This window comes from Panulirus ornatus, chromosome 56 (genome assembly GCF_036320965.1).
Source record: "Panulirus ornatus isolate Po-2019 chromosome 56, ASM3632096v1, whole genome shotgun sequence".
Classification (NCBI taxonomy): Eukaryota; Metazoa; Arthropoda; class Malacostraca; order Decapoda; family Palinuridae; genus Panulirus; species Panulirus ornatus.
The window spans coordinates 14,041,161-14,061,106 of NC_092279.1; the positions used below are offsets into that span (position 1 = coordinate 14,041,161).

General features: G+C 47.9%; 1 protein-coding gene across 3 annotated transcripts in view; it reads left to right on the forward strand.

Moving 5' to 3' along the window:
- The window catches only part of Crk (Crk proto-oncogene, adaptor protein), a 115,076-nt gene that overhangs the window by 61,355 nt on the left and 33,775 nt on the right, over positions 1–19,946 (forward strand). The window contains exon 1 of one of the 3 annotated variants that reach the window (XM_071693873.1): positions 3,097–3,117. The exons of the other annotated variants lie outside the window; for them this stretch is intronic. Coding sequence (XP_071549974.1) covers positions 3,113–3,117 — 5 coding nt within the window. The 5' untranslated portion in view covers positions 3,097–3,112. Of the gene's footprint in view, positions 1–3,096; positions 3,118–19,946 lie in introns of those variants that run through there. 3 annotated transcript variants of the gene reach the window in all.

A 19,946-nucleotide genomic window follows, 5' to 3' on the forward strand; every position in this document is an offset into this window, starting at 1 on the left:
TCCCGTACGTTGTTCTGTTTGTTCTCGTTCGTGTGTGTGTGTGTGTGTGTGTGTGTGTGTGTGTGTGTGTGTGTGTGTGTGGATTCGCCACTTGGTGAGTCATCACGTCTCGTGGCTGCGGTCTTGGGTTGAGGGAGATGCACACTGATGATACTGACTCGTCTTCGTGGCTCGGTCGCGGCAGGAGCCTGCGGCGGCCTCCCCAGCCAGACTCACACGGGAGAGTGTGTGACCCTGATCACGGAAGCCCCCCTGGTGATTTATGCCCTAGTGATGACTCGGGGTCACTTGCATCCTAGGGCGGGGGTGGGGGTCGGCCCAGATTGAGGTTCGCCTGACCCCCCCCCCCCCTCTCAGACCCTCGGCAGCCCCAGGCAACAGAACCTCCTCCGCCACCTCCTGGTGACGGGCGACGTAGTATAACCTCGGTCTGTGCCTTCTCCTGCGGGACCGACGCGTCGTGTGGACCCTTCGAGCCAGACGTGTACGACCCTTGAGCCATGAAAGCCACGAGTCTCAGGCATGACGGTATAACCTTTGGCTATAGTGACATGGCCTTGGACATGACCTGGAAAAGATCTAGATCTAAATCATAATGCATGAGGTTCGTGCCGTCGTGGTCAAGGCTCGTGCCGTCGTGGTCAAGGCTCGTGCCGTCGTGGTCAAGGCTCGTACCGTCGTGCTCAAGGCTCGTAACGTCGTGCTCAAGGCTCGTACCGTCGAGCTCAAGGCTCATATCGTGTTCAGAGCTTGAAATGTGCCCAAGGCTCGTGCTCAAGACCTCACACCGCCCTGCTGAAGGAGGCAAGAGACAACATCGCTCCGAAAAATAGAAATTAAAAAAAAAAGAAATGTTTCCCCTCACGACAAGAGCTTTTAAAACTGTGCAGGAGACGCTGGCTCTCACACTGGAGTAATAATGCTATGAAAACAACGCTAAATATTTCAACGGCAGGTTTCATCGCGCATTTCACGCGTCCTCTCTCACTGACGCAGGGGGGGCTGGCTCGTGGTACTTGGCGAGGATTATGAACATTGAAGTTGCGGTAGTTACATAAACTCGAATCATTGAATTGCCTGACATCAGTTACGTAGCCTTGAATCATCGAATCCATAATATTTATATAACGAACTATATGGTTACTGCGTATATATATATATATATATATATATATATATATATATATATATATATATATATATATATATATATATATGTGGGTTAGGAGGTTACTTGGTCTTTATCCCAGTGTGGCGTGAGTGCATCCATCACCGTCCTGGGGAGATCAGAGCTGGGCCATATTCTGTGTCTGGTGGGTCAGGTTCGTGGGATCTCCCTAGTCTGGGCTGGGAGCCCTTGCATCACCCTGGGCAAAATATAGCGACCGGAGCCGAATTCCGGTGAGTATTTGATGTGGCGGCCGGGATCCCGATCCCACGGAGTAAAGACGAGGGGAAGATACGGCTTACGTCTCTTGGCTCTTAACACACACACACACACACACACACACACACACACACACACATACTTTTTGAACACGACGGTGCCGCACACCGTCCGAATTTAAACCCCCATTTTGAACACGACCTTCGGGGTCTGAATATGGCGCGATCTTTGACTTGACCCTCGGTAGTTAGGGTAAAAGGCCAGGCCATCGTTGCCAAGAGGGGCGTATCGTGGCGGTGTAGGTGTGATGTGTGGCTCTGTAGTGTTGGTCCGCCTCACTGTGTCTGAAGTTTGGAGATTTAAGTGTTAACTTGTTTCAAGGATTAACCCATCCATATGTGTGGTGGCTCTCACAGTCACAAATCTGCGTGGTTGACGTGTGAACGTTTATTTTTTTGATATAATTGACTATTTTGATGATGTGTTGAATATGTAATATGTCGATTTGAATGTTTTGATATGTATTAATATATTAAATCATTCTGAATATTTTGACAGATTTGTATTATGTTGATGTGAATGTTTTGATGTGTATTATATATGCATTATTTCGATTCATATATTTTGATACGTGTTGTGATGATTAAGGAGTATGTATTTGTGTATTCTTATATCAATGGTTAAATGGATGTTGTTGACATTTCTCTCCTTGTAATTTCGCCTACGTAACTTTGTCCATTGCCATTGGCCTGAAACTTACCTTTAATCTTGACTCGAAAAGTTTAAACTGCAAATGACACAAATATCCCATTACGTTTTGAAATGTATATGTGTCGAGGTGTGTCCTTGTATCTGTCTTGTTTCATAATTGCTAAATCTCTCTTTCTCTCTCTTTCACACACACACACACACACACACACACACACACACACACAAGCTGGGAGACAAGGCAGTGTAAGGGTTAGCTTTGGACCTTTGAATCTCAAGAGCTTATGTACGAGTTCCCGAACAAGGCAGCCGGCTGAGACCTGGCCCAGTCATTGCAGTTATTTCTGGCGTTTTACTCGTATAGCCTTTATTTCACCCTACTGTTTATGTATATATATATATATATATATATATATATATATATATATATATATATATATATATATATATATATATATATATATAAGGGTTAATGTTTTAGTATGTGGATACGAGTCGTCATTAATGGCATGTATATTGTTGGAGTATTGTTGTAGTTTAACCTGGCCTGGCTGGGCTGAGCCGGGCAAGGGGTGACATGAAAGCACACATCATGCGTCAGCTGCTGCTTGCTGCAGTTCCACCGCCGCCAGCTGCTGACTATAGCACGTCCAGTGAGCGCGACGGTGCTACTCACGGATGCGACACCTTGCTGGCCTCTGACCTGACGCTTAAGGTTCGGGTCAGAGGTCAAGGCCTCCATCCCCTCCCCAAGGGTCGTAGTCGTACTGTTGTGGTTAAGGGGGTTGAGATACAAGGGTTGGGTTAACTCTTCATTCAGCTGGGCTGTTGTTGACCCTGCAGCAACGCGCTTGTTTTGGGGGGATGTGCTGTTACGTGCACGGCATATGAAGCAGATTTGACCGCACTATTTTAAGAGCGAATGTTAATTTGTGTTTTTTTTTCTCTGTTGCAGGTAGGATGCTCCCCTGTGCCGTAGCCGGCAGGCGGAGGCTCTGTGGTGTACTACCTATTACAATGAAGTAGGTGTTTGTGTGTGTGTGTGTGTGTGTGTGTGTGTGTGTGTGTGTGTGTGTGTGTGTGTGACAGTGTTTGGTGCCGGAACTTACCCCATAGGTCACGAGGCTTCTGGAGTTTATGGAATATATTCTCTGACGTTGATCCCTTGAATACGACCACTTGATATCTGGAGTACGACAACTTAGCCCCTTATGTTAGAAGGCAAACCTTCGAGTCGTTGTGCTCAAGGAGGTTAAGTAGTCGTACTCACAGGTTAGTGTACGGAGAAAGGGTCTTGAATATTTTGTTGGCGTCTGCAGATAGATTTGACCTACTGTGGTAACTCTAGATGAAAATGGGTAACGCTGAAAGCCTCTGTCTGACTTGCTCTTCAGTGCGCGGGCTGGCTGTATGAGTCGAGGAGTGTGAGTAGGCAAAGGAGTAACAAACGCAGCTTGGTGCCAGACCGCAGTGTGGGTTCGGTACCATAGTATGGGTAAGTGACGCTTCCTCCTCTGGTACTGTGGGTAAAGGCGATCCGATGGTAGGAACTATTGACGTAAACCATGTCGTACGTTCCTCCTCATATGGAAATTGATCATCCGCATCTTAACAAACCGGACATATTTGCTCTTGTCCAGAAGGTTGAAGCTCTCTCGACAGTGGTCTTCCATCAGCCGCTGCGATGTCCCGTGGTTGAGGTTTTTAGCTCAAGCCTACAGCCGATGTGGGGGATTCGCCCGTAGAGTGGAGGTTGCAGTGAGGTTGTATCGTAGATTGTATTAGGTGGTTCTCGAGCATTACGAGTTGTAGAAGGGTTTGTGTTCACCTTGGGAGTGGTAGGGGAGACGTGAGGGGGTTGATGTGGTTCATTAGAGGGGCCTCGGGCGAGGAAGTGGGCGGGTGGGTGGCGAGGGTTTAGCAAGGACAGAGGGTCGTGTCCATAAGGTTAATGGCATCAGGCCCGGGGCTAGTGGGGGGGAGGGGGAGGGCATTATTGATCTCTGGCACAGTCGAATCACCCCACCACCAGCATCCAGGCGTTCCCTCTTGTCCTCCCGCTTCTCTCCCCTCCCCCTTTCTCTCCCAATCTTCCTCTCCCTCACATGGTGGCAACCCCTCCCCCTCCCCACCAGCCGACCCTGCTTTTGGCCGCAACTGATAAAACGCCATAAAACTTTCTATTATCGCTGTTTAACCAGCGGGGACACATTCCAAGGTGAGCCAGCCAGCCAGCCACCTAGGCAAGCGGTCGCCCCTGTTCCAGTTAATGCTGGCCCGAACCCCCAGTTTTTTTTAATCTAGACCAAACAAACTCACCCACCGTTTACATACTACAAAAAAAAAAAAAAAATCGTACCTTATTTACAGCAGCAACCACAGAAACGTAATTGGCGTGGCTTGATGCACGTGTTGACTTTGGTGGGATACGTTCAGGGCACAGCCTCGTGTGGTCTGTTAACCCTCCGTGTGTACAGCGGTACGACCCCACGACCACGATGGTGTGTGATGGTCCGATTCATGACGCGACCAGACCCGTCCTCAAGGTTCGTAAGGTTGTAGTTAAAAAGAGTTGAAAGCGATAGGATGTTCAGAGAGACTGCCAAGCTACCATGCGTTGATGCAAGAGGCTCCTCTACCTCCACAACTCGGGTCTGGGACCAGGATTCTGTATGCCATGCTGATCATTCATGCTGTTTGAGGTCGCGGACCGCACGCACACGCACCCTTCCACGACCTGGCTGCTCAGGTACACCCAGTAGGTATTTGTCCACTTTTGTCAATCTCTCCGTCCAGTGGTCCAAAACTTGTTTAGATACCTGCAGGCAGTGACCTAATTTCGGGCCTGGGATGTGTTCATTACTTTATCCTAATGTACGGAAGGTACCTGTGATATTAGTGGTGTTTTTCAGGGTGTCCATGTTTATCATGCCAATAGAAAGTAATTCTATTCGTGCCCCAGCTCTACACAGGCCATCAGACTGGATAAATGTCTGTGGCCGTTACGCTAAAAGAATATTTTTTTTTTTCCTAAACCTTTGTACTTCATCACGCACCATGTAAAAGAAATAACGTAGCCCTGATAGACTTTGAGGGTGCGGCCGAAGGAGGCGGGAGGTAGTTTGTGGCATGTGGGGGGTAAGGGAATATTGAACAACACGCGAGATCAGTGGTTAAAGGGGTAGAGGAGCCAGCCCTGGATTGTTAGAGGGCCATTGTTGCGGCAGGGGGGGGGGGGGTTAAAAAGAGGGTAAATCCCCCCACCCCCCTTCTTCTTACTCCTGCCTCGTGTCCCCCCTCCCCCTCCCCCAGCACTGCCGCGCCCGAGTTGATTATAGCCGAGTGTTTGTGTTCTGGGTCCCCACCGTCATTACCGCCACCAGCCGATACTCCTGGTGGAAGAAGGGGTGAGGTCGGATGAGAGAGAGAGAGAGAGAGAGAGAGAGAGAGAGAGAGAGAGAGAGAGAGAGAGAGAGAGAGACGGGACGGGTAGGGTGTTTTGCGTCTAGAAATGTACGTCAGTATTAGAGGAAATAATGTTACTGAGGCAAACGCAAGTGTGTTTCATCGTGGACGGGACAACGCCATGCCGATCTCGAGATGAGCAACGCAAGCCATTGTGTAAACCATCGGAGGCAGGATCGATCAGTCGGTCCACAGTCAGCCCAGCTCTTCATCCACCCCAAGGTGTTGGTCAGTAGAGTGGGGAAGGCTAGGTATATATATATATATATATATATATATATATATATATATATATATATATATATATATATAGCGTTTATGATTCGAACCTATGCATGCGCTCGACCCTGGGCGGCCTGTGAATGCGTCACGGTCAGGGACGCTAACCGCTACACCACGGAAGTCCCGATACACAATATCATCATGTGCTAATATGGCGTGTTGAATTTGTCGCAGTTGTCGAGACGAGTGAGCGACGATCCCTCACAACCTGTAGTAACTGTCAGACATGAGTGGAAACGACAGAAACAACTCTAATTTCAATCTCTGAATAGAAGATTTGAGAAGCACACGTCATGATTTCCGAACAGGAAATCATGGTAGGTTTAGTTCACAGCCCATACGTGATAATTATTCATTATTGGCAAGCTAGTTATAGAGGATTATGTAATGTTTCTGAAATGTAAGGGACCATAGATATAATGAAAAAAAAATATGTATATAAACATTATGATACGAGGCTTATAATATCACAACCCGCTAGTATATAAGGCATGGCTCACTCAATACAGTACATAGGAAGGACAGCTAATAGAAGAACTGATGGTGTAAGACGAGGTTATCTGCCGGAGGACAGAAATAGGATCCTACATCCCTAATCTATTTAGGTGGAGACAAGGTTCCTACCCACCCACCACTCCCTCCTACTCTCCAGCTAGTAGGAGTATAGCTCCTACACACCAGCTAGCAGGGCTGTAGCTCCTATACACCAGCTAGCAGGGCTGTAGCTCCTACACATCACCTAGTAGGAATATAGCTGCTACACATCAGCTTGTAAGAATATAGCTCCTACACATCAGCTAGTAGGAATATAGCTCCTACTAACCAGCTAGTAGGACTGTAGCTCCTACACATCAGCTAGCAGGAATATAGCTCCTACACACCAGCTAGCAGGATAAGTGGAAAGGATCGTTGAAAAAATATTGTGATGTCACTTCAGCTGCTGGGTACTCCCAGGAGGCTGTCTTTCAGCCTATCATCTTAAATCTAATAAAAAGAAAAAAAAAACTCGTTCTTGATCATGAGAAACTTCAAAATTCGTTGGACAGTCATCTTGAAAGTGTGTACCTCATCATCCTCGATGCAGAGGGGACGTAGGGCTGCCAGCTGCGACCCTGCAGAGCCTGACACAGGTCAGAGGAGCAGCAACACTCGGGAGCTTCGAGCCTGGGCCGAGCGCCCGGGAAATGAGGGAAAGTGTGTGTGCAATATTGTGTGTGAGAGAGAGAGAGAGAGAGAGAGAGAGAGAGAGAGAGAGAGAGAGAGAGAGAGAGAGAGAGAGAGAGTTGTATTGCTTAGATTTGTCGTACAAGATATCGTTTCGGTTGGAGACTGCAGAGGACACGTGTGGTTGCTGAAAGAGAATTGAAAGAATATTAAAAAAAAAAGAATTTCAACATTTCAGGGAAATCAGTGCGATTCGTCGCCTAAGAAAGCGTACACAGGAGACAAACATCAGTTGACAGAACGCATTCTGCTACAGACACAGACTTCCAGAGCTGTACACATTGATGAATAAGAAAAGAAAAGAAAGGAAAATAAAAAAAAGGTCATTTAACACAGAGGAAAGTTTTCAACCGTCGTCAACGCGGAGAGTTTTAGAAACAGCTGACCCTACGTGGGGGGGGAAAGAAATAGCGCGGGGGAGTTAGGAAAACGCGTCAAAAAAACATACAAACCAGTCACACAAACATCACAAGCCATGAAGGTTTTGGGAAGAGCATCCAGGAAAATAGACGATGGGGTATATAGAGCGGTGTGTGTGTGTGTGTGTGTGTGTGTGTGTGTGTGTGTGTCATAAGAGTGTTGGTGGGGACGGTGACCAATATCATTATTATGCTGGTCGCCACTGCCATCCATCCATTCCCCCCCCCCCTCCTCTTCCTCCTCCGTCGTGGTTCAACCAGACTCTCCTCAGTCTCCTGTCTCCCCCTTCCCTCTCCTGTCATGTTGTTCTCCACCCCCTGCCTTGCTTCCGTCAGTCAGCCAGCCACCACACCCCTCCTCCTTCCCAGGTGCACTCGTCATCCCACCTCATATTTTCGCTCGTCCATTATCCCAGCACACCTAGCAACCGGATGTCTTCTCAGCACACATCTCCTTCGTCTGCACGGTTCCTTCCTTCCTGTGTACGTTCCCCTCGACTGTATGCCTCCGCCCTGCCCTCGGAACACAGACGATGTGATGGTTGGCAGGCGGGTCCGCTGCGGCACTGAAGTGCATATTGCATAAGCCCAGTAGCTTTATGCTGGACAATACCTCCCCAGTAATCGCTTTTATTGACTTGGTCAGGTGGGGGCGGGTTGGGGAGTAGCTGGGTGGGTGTTCAGCCAGTCTGGGTGGGTTAGAGGATCTCTAAATATGACTGCTGGCCAGGAACATGGGAAGGGGAAAATCAGGGCAGTACAAGAAGTGGTGAGGGAATGGGTGCTACATGTTTACTGAGGGTGGGCGGGTGGATGGTTTATGCCTTCCCCCGACCTCACCGGTTGCAAGCTTAATGTAGAGGAGAAAAAAACACGAGCGTTGGGAGTTGTTATGACTACCACATAAAATACAGCCTCTCCCGTTTAACTGCCTTCCCTCCGCCTTCCTTAACTCTCTTACCCTTCCTTCCCTCTCCCATGCACTCATCTCTCTCCTTCCTTCCTCTTCCATACCCTTCTCTTTCCTTTTTTGGTCCCCTTTAAGATTAAGGGTCGGTTTGAGAAGTGAAGTAATACATGATAGTTGTAGAGTGAAAGATGTGTCATTAAGGTTTATTAAAGTAAGTGATTTGCCGGATGCTTTTTTTTGTGTGTGCTTTATTTATATACCCCAGGTAGACTGGGGTTCTGTGTTGTGGTGTTGTTTGTAGTTCTCGGGAGGGAATTAACCAAGCTAGGCTAGGACTGGTTCTCTGTGTGTGTCAGTGGATGAGTTAAGAGCTTCTCAGGGTTCTGAAGCTTCGTGAATATGTCCATACCTTGTCCTCGGTGTCTTAAGCTTGTGTCAGTTCGGCAAGTATGGCTTCCCATAAGCATATCGAGGTAGGGGTATGTTATTACACTTGCAAGGAATCGTAAGAGCTTTATTTTCTAACCCCCCCCCCCCCCTTCCCCCTGTAGCTTACGCATGCGTGTGATTTGGAGGTCATTATAGTGAGAACCAGGAAGCAGGTCAACATGGAGAGGATCATAGTCTTTACCTGATGTAAGATTTGCCTCCCCCGGACCATTCGCCGCACAAGAACGCCAGGGCGGCTTTACCTTGGATGGTTCTCGTGTTTGTATGTCTTCCATCAAGTCTGGTGCGATGTTAGTGTGGTATAGCCAAGGATATTTTTTATGGCTCTTCTTCTTAATTTAAACCTCACCTTCCCCTGCTTTACCCCACTCTCATTCTCTTGCCTCTCTCTCTCTCTCCCCCGTGCTGTTCCCCACCCACCTTCTCTCCTTACTTATCTAGTTTTCATGCCATCTCCTTTACTCATATCCTGTCCATATCCCTTACGTTGGCGTTAGAGAATCGTGTACATCCACGGTTTCGATCAGTGATCAAGCTGCATTATGGCTCCTCTGATCACTAGTGGGACTGTTCGAGACCGTGTTACGTTAGGCATACTTACCCTACTGCTGTCTGCCTGGCTGCCCACATACACCTAGTAGATATTTGTCCCGTGAGTTTTGGAAGCTCTTAGCTAAGCAGTCCGGGTATGACATCCCTAAGTATTAAATGTCTGGAATTAGAAAGGTTGTAGCCCAGTTATGTCCATTTATCCGAAGCCGAACAAGTTTTAATATAAAGATGACGTATTTACGTTAAGTCCCTCGACGTATAGGGCTGTGCCTCTCGCGCTGTATGTGGCGAGCGGTGCGCTGCAGCGCCTCTGGGTAGGTTAGTCACCATGCCCTTCGGGAACTACTGCACCCGGGGGCAGTGTGCAGTGGCAGGTCGATCATTACCCGTGTGTTGACGGCACTGTGGTCATCGTGTCCCGTGAAGTCTTCCTGTTTTCTTTCTAACCAGTTCCATTTTCTGTAGTTGTTGATGGATCGAACTCTCCTGGGTGTTCCCCAGGGTTTAGTCCTGTAACCCTCTCAAATTTTATCGAGCGTATGGGAAGCCATAACCTTGTGTATAAAAGATATTAACTTCCATAATGTTTTAAACGCCTTCATGATGGCCGGCTCTTCTAAGAAGTGTGTCGCATAAATGGCGATATTATTAAAGAACAAAAAAAAGCTTCGGATCTTTTTACTTTCGTTCGTGCGATCGACTTTTATGGCTGACGTCAGTGTGCATTGAGGTGAGTGTTTGGTGCGGCAATACAGTAGCTTACCTAGCTGCTGGCGCCTGGTTATTGATGTGTGGACACACTCTCTCCCAGTCTAGGGCACCAGCACCACGTCGGCACAGTGGCACGGCTTTACTTCAAGCTTAGGGTAGTGGCAGGACCAGGTCTCCGTTGTGGTGGAGCTTCATGCAAGCTTAGGGTTGTGGGAGAACCAGGTCACCATGCATATGGTACACCTTAACGAAAGCTTAGTGTTGTGGGTGAACCACTTCGCCATTATGGTACACCTTTACTGCAGATGTAGGGCTGTGTGAGGGGGGGGGGCGATCGGGAGAATGGCACTGCTTTAGTGACAGCTTAGGGCGGCACAGGGACCAGGTGAGTAGTGCGGTACAGCTTTACTGCACTACTTTTAGGGCTGAGGGTTAGAGCAGTAGTGTGGTGAGTGTTGTTTGATGCAGGAAGATAACGGTGAGGGGCACTGGAGGAGACCGTGTGTATAAGAGATGAGTTTCCTTGATGCCTTGACTTGTCATGCAGCGTCTGGGTATTACGTCAGCCGTAGCACTAAGCACAACGGCACGAGCCTCAGGGGTCACACCATCGTGGCCATGGGTCGCACGGGTCTTACTGTCCTGGCCAAGGGTCGCACCGTCCTGGCCATGGGTCGTACCGTCCTGGACATGGGTCGTACCGTCCTGGCCAAGGGTCGCACCGTCCTGGCCATGGGTCGTACCCTCCTGGCCATGGGTCGCACCGTCCTGGCCATGGGTCGCACCGTCCTGGCCATGGGTCGTACCGTCCTGGCCAAGGGTCGCACCGTCCTGGCCATGGGTCGCACCGTCCTGGCCATGGGTCGTACCGTCCTGGCCATGGGTCGTACCGTCCTGGCCATGGGTCGTACCGTCGTGCGCAAGAAGGGTTGAATTTCCAGTCGACTCACATGCGATACGTTTTCTTTCTCCTCCAGTTGTAAAGAAAAATGTAACGCATTTTTTTCATAATCTCCCTCGCGTAAAATACTCCAGAGAGAGTATCTTTGTGGGAGTCAGATATTTTTGCGTATACCTTAGGCGGAAGGAAGGGTTACATCTGCGAAATGGATGAGGGAGGACTTGTATATTTTCTTGCTTTGTTGCTTAGTGGATGAGGAAGAGGAGGGGGGGGGGGTCATGTATCTCTTTGTCTTTGTTGCCAGTTGGAAAAGGGGGAGGGGGGGGTGTCTTGTATAACTTTGGCTTTGTTGCCAAGTGGATAATGTTAAGGGAGGACCTTATATATCTTTTCTGGCTTTGTCTCCACCCCTGCCCCTTCTCCGTAGGTCTGACTAATACCCTTGGTAGAGATAAAAGGCTTTTAAGAGTGAAGGATAGGTGATATAGAGGGTTGGGAGAGCCGTAGAGATTGGGGCGAGGGATTACAGAAGCGGAAATGGTTGATTGGGGTGCTATAAATTAGGGGGGGGATTATGACCGTACAGAGGAATATGTTTGGGGGGGGGGGGGAAGGTAAGGAGAGGCATCATGAAGGGAATGAGAATGTGTTATTACGACAGAGGACTGGGAGAGCCAATATCCCTTGTAGACATATCAAAACGGTGTGGTGTTTACGTGTAAATCAGTCTTGACAATTTTACTATCGATGTGAGTCAGGTCAAGGCGGGATGCGTGAGGTGAGGTGGAGGGAGGGTGGTAAGGAAGAGTTCCATGGGAGGAACAGATAACGGGAGACATGATAGTCTGTGATAAGGTTATCTGCTGGAGGACAATAATAGGATCCTACATTCCTAATCTTGGAAGGATTGAAGGCTCTCCAACCGCTGCCCATCACTGGTCCCGTAGGCAAGTTGTTGTGTTAGAGAAAGGGAGGAAAAGGGTTGGGGAAAAATGATTATAGCCCATAAGCCGAGGAAAAGTTGTTTAGGTTACAGACAAGTGTGAGTAGGTTATAGGGGTACGAGAGTAAGATGGGGTAAAGGTATGGTTGAGGAGGGGGGTTTAAGGGGGTAAATGCATGGTTGAGGAGGGGGGTTTAAGGGGGTAAATGCATGGTTAAGGGAGGGTGAGGGGATTAAGATATGGTTGAGGGGAGGGGAGATTAGAATGGTAGAGGGCTAGTCTCTTGGTCTTCGTCTCTCTCAGCTTACAGGGAGCGGTCTCAAGGATTCACCAGCTCTGCAGCTTCCTGAGGGCTGGTACCTGAGCCAGGTACCCATTTTATCGTCCAACCCTCAGGGATGGATGAATAGCTGGGTTGACTGTGGTTCGTTCGACTACCACCACCATGATTCGAAGCTATTCGCTGGACTCTAATGCCTGTGAATCTCCTCATGGTCAGCAACGCTAGCCGCTACACCACGGAGGTCCATTGTGTGTGTGTGTGTGTGTGTGTTTGTGTGTGTATATGTATATATATATATATATATATATATATATATATATATATATATATATATATATATATATATATATATATATATATATATATATATCCATTGTTTCGGGTTATTAGGAAGGATATGAGCCGGTTGAGGATGGGTTAGCTTGTGAGAAGGGACGGAGGTACTTGATGGTGACACTTGACGGTTGTGTATTGGAGGAGGTGTCCAGGTGAGTGGCGTCTGAAGTGGCGGGTTGTGGCTAGAAGTGGCGGGTCGTGGCATGAAGTGGCGGGTTGTGGCTTTCAAGTGGCGGGTTGTGGCTTGAAGTGGCAGGTTGTGGCGTGGAGTGGCGGGTCGTGGCGTGAAGTGGCAGGTTGTGGCGTGAAGTAGCCGTGGCGTGAAGCGGCAGGTTGTAGCGTGAAGTAGCGGGTTGTGACGTGAAGTGCAGGGAGGATGACGTAGACTGTCCGGTTGTAGCTTGAAGCGGCGGAATGAGAGAGAAAAGTGGGTGGTATTATGGAGGAGTGTGGCAGGCAGGGGTGAGGCCCGTCGGCATGTGCGTTGTGTCGGACGGGAGGTGTGTGGAGCTGGTTGACGCCGCCTTTGTTTGTGGGTGGGTGGGTGGCAGTGGTGGTGGTGGTGGACGGGGCATGTGGCTGGTGTGTGTTACTGGTGAACCATGTTCACACTGTCACATTGGGTGGACTCACGCGTCATAAAGACTATGTGGATGTGCGCGCTCTGGTCTTATTTTTATTGTATTTTCATCTGTCTGCTATCCAGATTTCAAGCGTTAAGAACCTCTTCTTGTCTTGCTGTCTGTCTGTCTGTCTTTGTCTGCGTTCCTCTCTATGTCCACGTGTTTGCCTTGCCTGACTCGGTAGAACAACTCGCCTTTAAGGAGACAACGTGAACTGTTCCTTTTTTGGTTCCTTTTACCCATTTGCCATGCTGGCCAGAGTAATGCGGGTTCGCTCTACCGTGGGAGACGGTCGTCAGATTTAATTCCTTACCGGGGACCTTCTTAAGAAACGTGAGGGAGGGAGAGGAAGAGAGAGAGAGAGAGAGAGAGAGAGAGAGAGAGAGAGAGAGAGAGAGAGAGAGAGAGAGAGAGAGAGAGAGAATGTTGCAAGTTATATGTATTATTTTTTTTCTTTTCCTTCATATACTTTTACAGACGAGTCAAGCAACGGAGTAGGATACAAGCGTCAACAGATATATTTTCTCAGAGAAATGTCGTCTCTCAGGTTAGAACTCGGTGGCTAGCACTTGACCGGACGAGGAGTAAAGTACGCAGGTTCCTACCGTGGGCAAGATGATTAGTTGGACAAATTTCCGTACACTTGACCTTATAAAATGGTTACGTCCTCCCCCGTTGGTCATCTGTTGTGGTCTACATCCTGGGTAGGGTACAAAAGCATCTTTTATATAAGAAATGGTGTATAACCTAGGCTAAGACACTCGGCCATTTCAAACACGACGGTACAATACTTGAGGACGAGGTTTCAACCTCAAAGGATGAAGGCTGGGCTTTAATACTTGAGGACGAGGCTTCAACCTCAAGGGATGAAGGCTGGGCTTTAATACTTGAGGACGAGGCTTCAACCTCAAGGGATGAAGGCTGGGCTTTGATACTTGAGGATGAGGCTTCAACCTCAATTAATACTTGAGGACGAGGCTTCAACCTTTTGGCATGAATGCTCGGCTTTTGGACTCAGCCCTTAATGGTGAGGTCAAAGGCCGGGCCATCACCTTCCTCAAGGGTTATGCCGTCGTCCTCGTGGTGCATACCAATGCCCAGTGTCCTGACTATTGACCCCATGTCCTCGATCGATGACCTTTGGACCTCAGGAACAGGATATGGCGACGACGTGTCAATTTGATCCTTAAACCACCTTTCTAAACTTGTAGGCAAATATTCATTACTACTTGGCCTTGTTTTCTCGAAGGTGAACTCTTTTTCCTTTACAGCCCATGTTATGCATCACATCGCCCTAGTGGGTCTCGGATCAGCAGCTGGTTGGTTTACTGGTTGGGGGCAGCCCCAAGCCCTGGTCTAGCCTGGCCTAGTATAGCCAGGCTGAGCAGGTAGGCTTGAAACTAGTCTGGCTTGTTCTTTAACAGGATCATCTGGAGTCCCCTTGATATTTTATGCATCTGGACGTTGGCAAGACTGGCCAGGATGGTCCCCAGTGTTAAACCTGTACCGCTGGCGCGAGCTCTCATGTCAGGACGTGACCGTATGATAACCCAGCCTGGCTGGAGCTCTTGAATCATGACTAGCTCAGATCAGGTCGGCCGGAGATGGTAGGGCTGGCACCGCCCTCGTCGCTCATGGCCAGGCAAGACTTTTTTTTTCTTTTAATAAGTGGCGTCTGCATTAGACGTGGCAATGCCACCGTGTGGGGTTCAGGAAGATCCGCGTAAACCTATCCTGTTCCAGTTGGCCTGGCGTGAGCTACTTATGATTCACATCCGGTGTAGGTTATCATGTGTGTACATGGCGATGATTGGTTCACATGCTCGGTGATGTGGCTTGGATGAGATTGAGTCGAGTAGATGCAGGGAAGGAACATCATATTACAAAATATCATACCTGGGGCTGTATTGTGTGTGTGTGTGTGTGTGTGTGTGTGTGTTTTCCCATCAACTGTAGATTTAGATGAGAAATTAAACTGGGGGTGTTGGGGATGGGTGAAGGTCCGCTGAGTCGACCCCTCAGTGGTTCCAGGGCAACATCCCAGTCATGGAGACCCACACACACACACACACACACACACACACACACACACACACACACACACACACACCTTTAAAGATTTGTACAGTAGTTAATAAAGTTCAAGAGATTGGGGCCTAACTAGTGTAGAACTCCTTCCCAGTTCTTTTACAGAGAGATAATTAGAAATAGGGTACTACAAGGGAAGGGTCTAAGGGGAACCAGTTTGTGCAACCCAACAGTTCAGTAGTTAAGGGCTGAGGGACCGTGTAGATTGCTGTTGGAGGAGATTGAGGAAATAGTATGCAGTCTCACGCACGAAGTCTGATTGGGAGATAATTACAGTGATGGCGAGACAAGTGTAAGGTACCGATGATGGATGTATCAAGGCAAACATGTCTGTCCGAGGTAGGACCAGCATGCTGTGGAATGGAGGGTTATCCACCGACGTAGGGGATTCTATCAAGTGTTGTAGGGAGAGTGAATCGGGAGGTAGGAGGATGTAAATAAGTGATGATGGGTCGTACGTGCGGATGGGAACTACACCCTTAAAGAGAGAGCAGGGTAATAGGTGGTAAAAAGGATATGCCACCAGGCACCGAATCTCTACTGGCACGAGGTCCTGAGATTACCAGTGTGGGAGGGTCGTATTTTCATCACATTCTCGCTGCTATGAATCCTTCCAAACGTATTTTGATTACAGGAGACGAAAAAAAAAAAATGAATTACAGACCTTAAGAATGCCATCCAATAGAAGAAAGAAATTATCATATAACTTGACGGACTTATGATACTCGGTGATTGACAGAGACTTTCCAAAAGACATTTGATATGAATGAGACCATATTGTTTCACACAACAGAATGCGTAAGATGGGAATAACAAGAAAAAGCGGGAGGTGGATATGATGTTTTTTTTTACTGGCATATCATATCACGTAGTTGAACTCCGCATATACTATTTCCAGTGCCTCCACAGCAACAAGGGGCAGTACTCAAGTATGAAAATCACCTTTAGTTCGAGGAGGCTGAAAGGCTGCAAAGAGACATATATGAATTCTCCTACTGGACCACCGAAAGCAGCATGCTATATGATGGGGATAGATTTCAACTCTTGTTTGTAGAAAATGAAGAGATCGAAAACAGTGCGAGCCACTGGACAGTTGCCGACGAAGTGGTTCATGTCCGACATATCTGCTTGATTTCTACCATGTTCTTCTAGTCAGCATGTTTGGTGAAAGTAATCATTTGGCGTTATCTGTTGAGAGTTTCAAAAGACTTTCGATCAGGTTCCGTGTCTGGAATTACTAGCAAAATTTAAGTCACTTGGGTTTGTATTTTGGTGTTTAGAAAACTGGTATGATGGCTGTAAACGAAGAATATTCTTTATAAAGGGTTTCACGCAACATAAGGTGCGCTGGTTTGAGGACCCATCCTGTAACGGGCAGCTACACGATTCAAACTCATTAATCTTAGGAAAGTGAAAGAAGATGATCTGATACAGGCTTTCACGAGCATCAAAGACTCTGACACCCCTCGATCTGAGGAGCTGTTCAAGGCTAAAATTTGACTTGATTTCACTCGTAGATACGATTACAAATTCGTGGACAAATTTATATCATCGAATGAGGCAAAACTCTGTCTTCAACAAGTTTGTTGATTTTATTTACGAGTAAGAGTAATTAAAAGCGACACCACTGACACATTTAAGAATAGACTCGAGAAGTGTTTTCCTTCGCTGCCACGATGGACATTCTATGTGCCTCCTTACTTACGTATAAAGTTTACAAGTATTTCTTGACCATCATTTGCTTCCCTGCCTTTGTCACACTAATGTCTTTGTCTCTGATGTCTTCCAATAATAAAAACATCCTCGTGAAGAACCTCTTTGGTTGTGTTGATGTTTGCCTTCCACTGCATTGTGTGCATCAGCCCGCGCGATCGTGAGGAAAGGAAAAGGTCACGCCGTTTCCCTAGTGAGAAAGACGAGGGCACTGAGATGATGCAACAACCCCGGGTGGCTCCCCAGAGTCCCACAGTGACGCGGCGGCAGCTGGGGCCGGTGCTGACGGTGGGTGGGTGATGGTGTGGCCTCGGCAGAGTGGAATCACTAGTGTCCATTGTGCTATTGTCGCCTCAGATGATACTTTTTTTTTTTTTTTTTGTATATACGGACCTGTTATGGAGTGTGGGGTAGGGTGGACTTTTAGTGGTTATGTGGTACTGGTAGAGACTGGCTGTTTACGGTTGGTGTATTTGCGTTTTTGGTGAAGGCCATGCAGCGGAAGTTCGACATTAGGAGTGGATTTCCATGTATGTATCCATGCATGCATGCCTCCGCCTGTCAGCCCCATGGCGTCCATGATGTGCTCTCTCTCTCTCTCTCTCTCTCTCTCTCTCTCTCTCTCTCTCTCTCTCTCTCTCTCTCTCTCTCTCTCTCTCTCTCTGGACTTCACATTCATGTTTCAGCTTCATGAAGGATGTAGCGGGTCTCGATATACCACTGTGTTTGTATGTGCGAAAGAAGATGAGCAGAAGGTGGAAGAGAATTGCAACTGATCCTTGGGGACATACTGTAAAACAGGGGACTTACAAGTTACGTGGAAAATGCCTGGATTGAATTAGCAAGGCGAGGGGTGAAGCGTGTGTTAATAGGGTAATGTAATTATCCGGGTCTGCTGCATCAGGGCCCCCGTGGGAGGCGCGGCAGGGAGGAGGCGGCATCCCCGTTCCTCTCTCAGGACATCACAACCTCACCTCTGAATCAGGATATAAATCTAGTTGGTGTCGACGAAGTCCACACCTAAATGTTACGTCTTGATGCTGAACAACACTTGAAGAGGGTGGGGGAGGCTTAGTTTTCTTATTTTTTTTGTATAAGTATACTGTCGTAAGCACAACTGTACAACCCATGGCTATGATGTTATAATCCTGCGACCTGACCCTTGAATGTTAGGTCAGAGGCCAGGCCATCATATGCAAGGGTCATTACCGTCATGCTCAAGGGTCGTGACGTATTGATCAAGGGATAGATCCACAAATTTCCCATTACTGATAGGCGGAAGGCGTATGTCCCCAAATCTTCCTTTGTGACTGAGGGTTTAGTGGCCTCGTAGTGAAGATGGAGAAGACGTGAGGTCGTACGTAGGAGGTGAAGATATCGGGAGTAATTATGATGTTTAGTCGCCGAGTAGTGAAGACGCCTGGTGGTTTTAATACAAGGAGGCGAAGACCCATTGAGTTCAGTGCTGGATAGTCAAGACCATATGGGCCTAGTGCTGGGTGGTCAAGACAGAGTTGGTTTAACGCGAGGTTAAGAAAAAGGAGGGGAACAGCTCAGGAGTGATGGGATCTGTAAACTAGACCTACCACCCACTATATATATATATATATATATATATATATATATATATATATATATATATATATATATATATATACTCAGTAGTGTAGGTGAGACCTGATCATCTGGCATCTTTTCATTAAAAGCTCTACCAACGAGTTTATTCTCAAGAGAGTTGTTTTCTCTTAGATATTTTCGCTTGAGGTGTGTGTTACTCAAATGTTCCGTCCACTGTAATGCGCCTCCGTGCCACTGACGTGTCCCGCCTGCACCGCCCTCCCGAATGTGCGTAGGCGGTGGAGAGCAGTGTGTGCCGGGAGAGGGCTGACTGTGCCGGGGCGTGGCAGAGAGAGAGAGCTAACAGAGTGGAACTTCACATGCTGCTCTCTCTCTCTCTCTCTCTCTCTCTCTCTCTCTCTCTCTCTCTCTCTCTCTCTCTCTCTCTCCTCACCTGGGGGGGACAACATGCAGTGTGTGGCCGCGCCACGCCCCAGGACCGGACCCACCTCCCTGGCCAGAATGTATGGCCCACTTTATATACCTGCGCTGTAAGTCATGTTAAGCGTTCATTAAAGGGGATTTATGGGAAATAGCTGAATCTTGTATTCTTGATTTATTCTAGAGTGTATGTGAGGACTGAAGGGTGTACCTAGCAATGTATTAAGAGTATGAAGAGCAATTTTTGTCGTAGCTTAAACGCACTTAGCTATAATTTCAGAAGAGCGTCATGCGAGGTAAATAAGGTACGTTCAAGTGACGCCTTACCTACGTTGATAGCACAGACGCGTGATGGAGTGTTCACCACACTTGTGGTGGGGGGAGCGGTCCCCCCCCCACACACACACACACATCCACACACACACACCCTACACGATGCTGGCCACGTAATGATGCCCGGCGCACTCATTAAGTCAACTTGAAGGCTTTTCTTTCCTTTTTTAAGGTTTTCTTAGTGGAACTTAAGCCGTGTGTCAGATGTTTGCAGCTGGATTTAACAGTACGTGAATGTGGCTGAAGAGTTCTACAGCCACCCATCGAGGTATGGGCCCCCTATCATAATGGATAGGATAAGCGCTTAACGGTGTATGTCCAGCATGATGGATGTCGCTTAACGGTGTATGTCCAGCATGGTGGATGTTCGCCAAGATGGACAAATGCTGCACCGGTATGCAATGCAGTCTGGGTAAAGGTCAGAGGGTCTGGTCAGAGGCCATGCCATCATACGCAAAGAGACGTACTGTCGCACTCAAGGGGTTTTACGACGCGAGTCGTATCAGAGGCCAGAATTTCTGTGTGCTGTCGGGGACGCAAGTCCGTCGGTTCAGCTTCCTGTTGATTACAAAATATAGAGCAGCGCGTCTTGAACTATCTTCGGCTCTCTGGATGATGA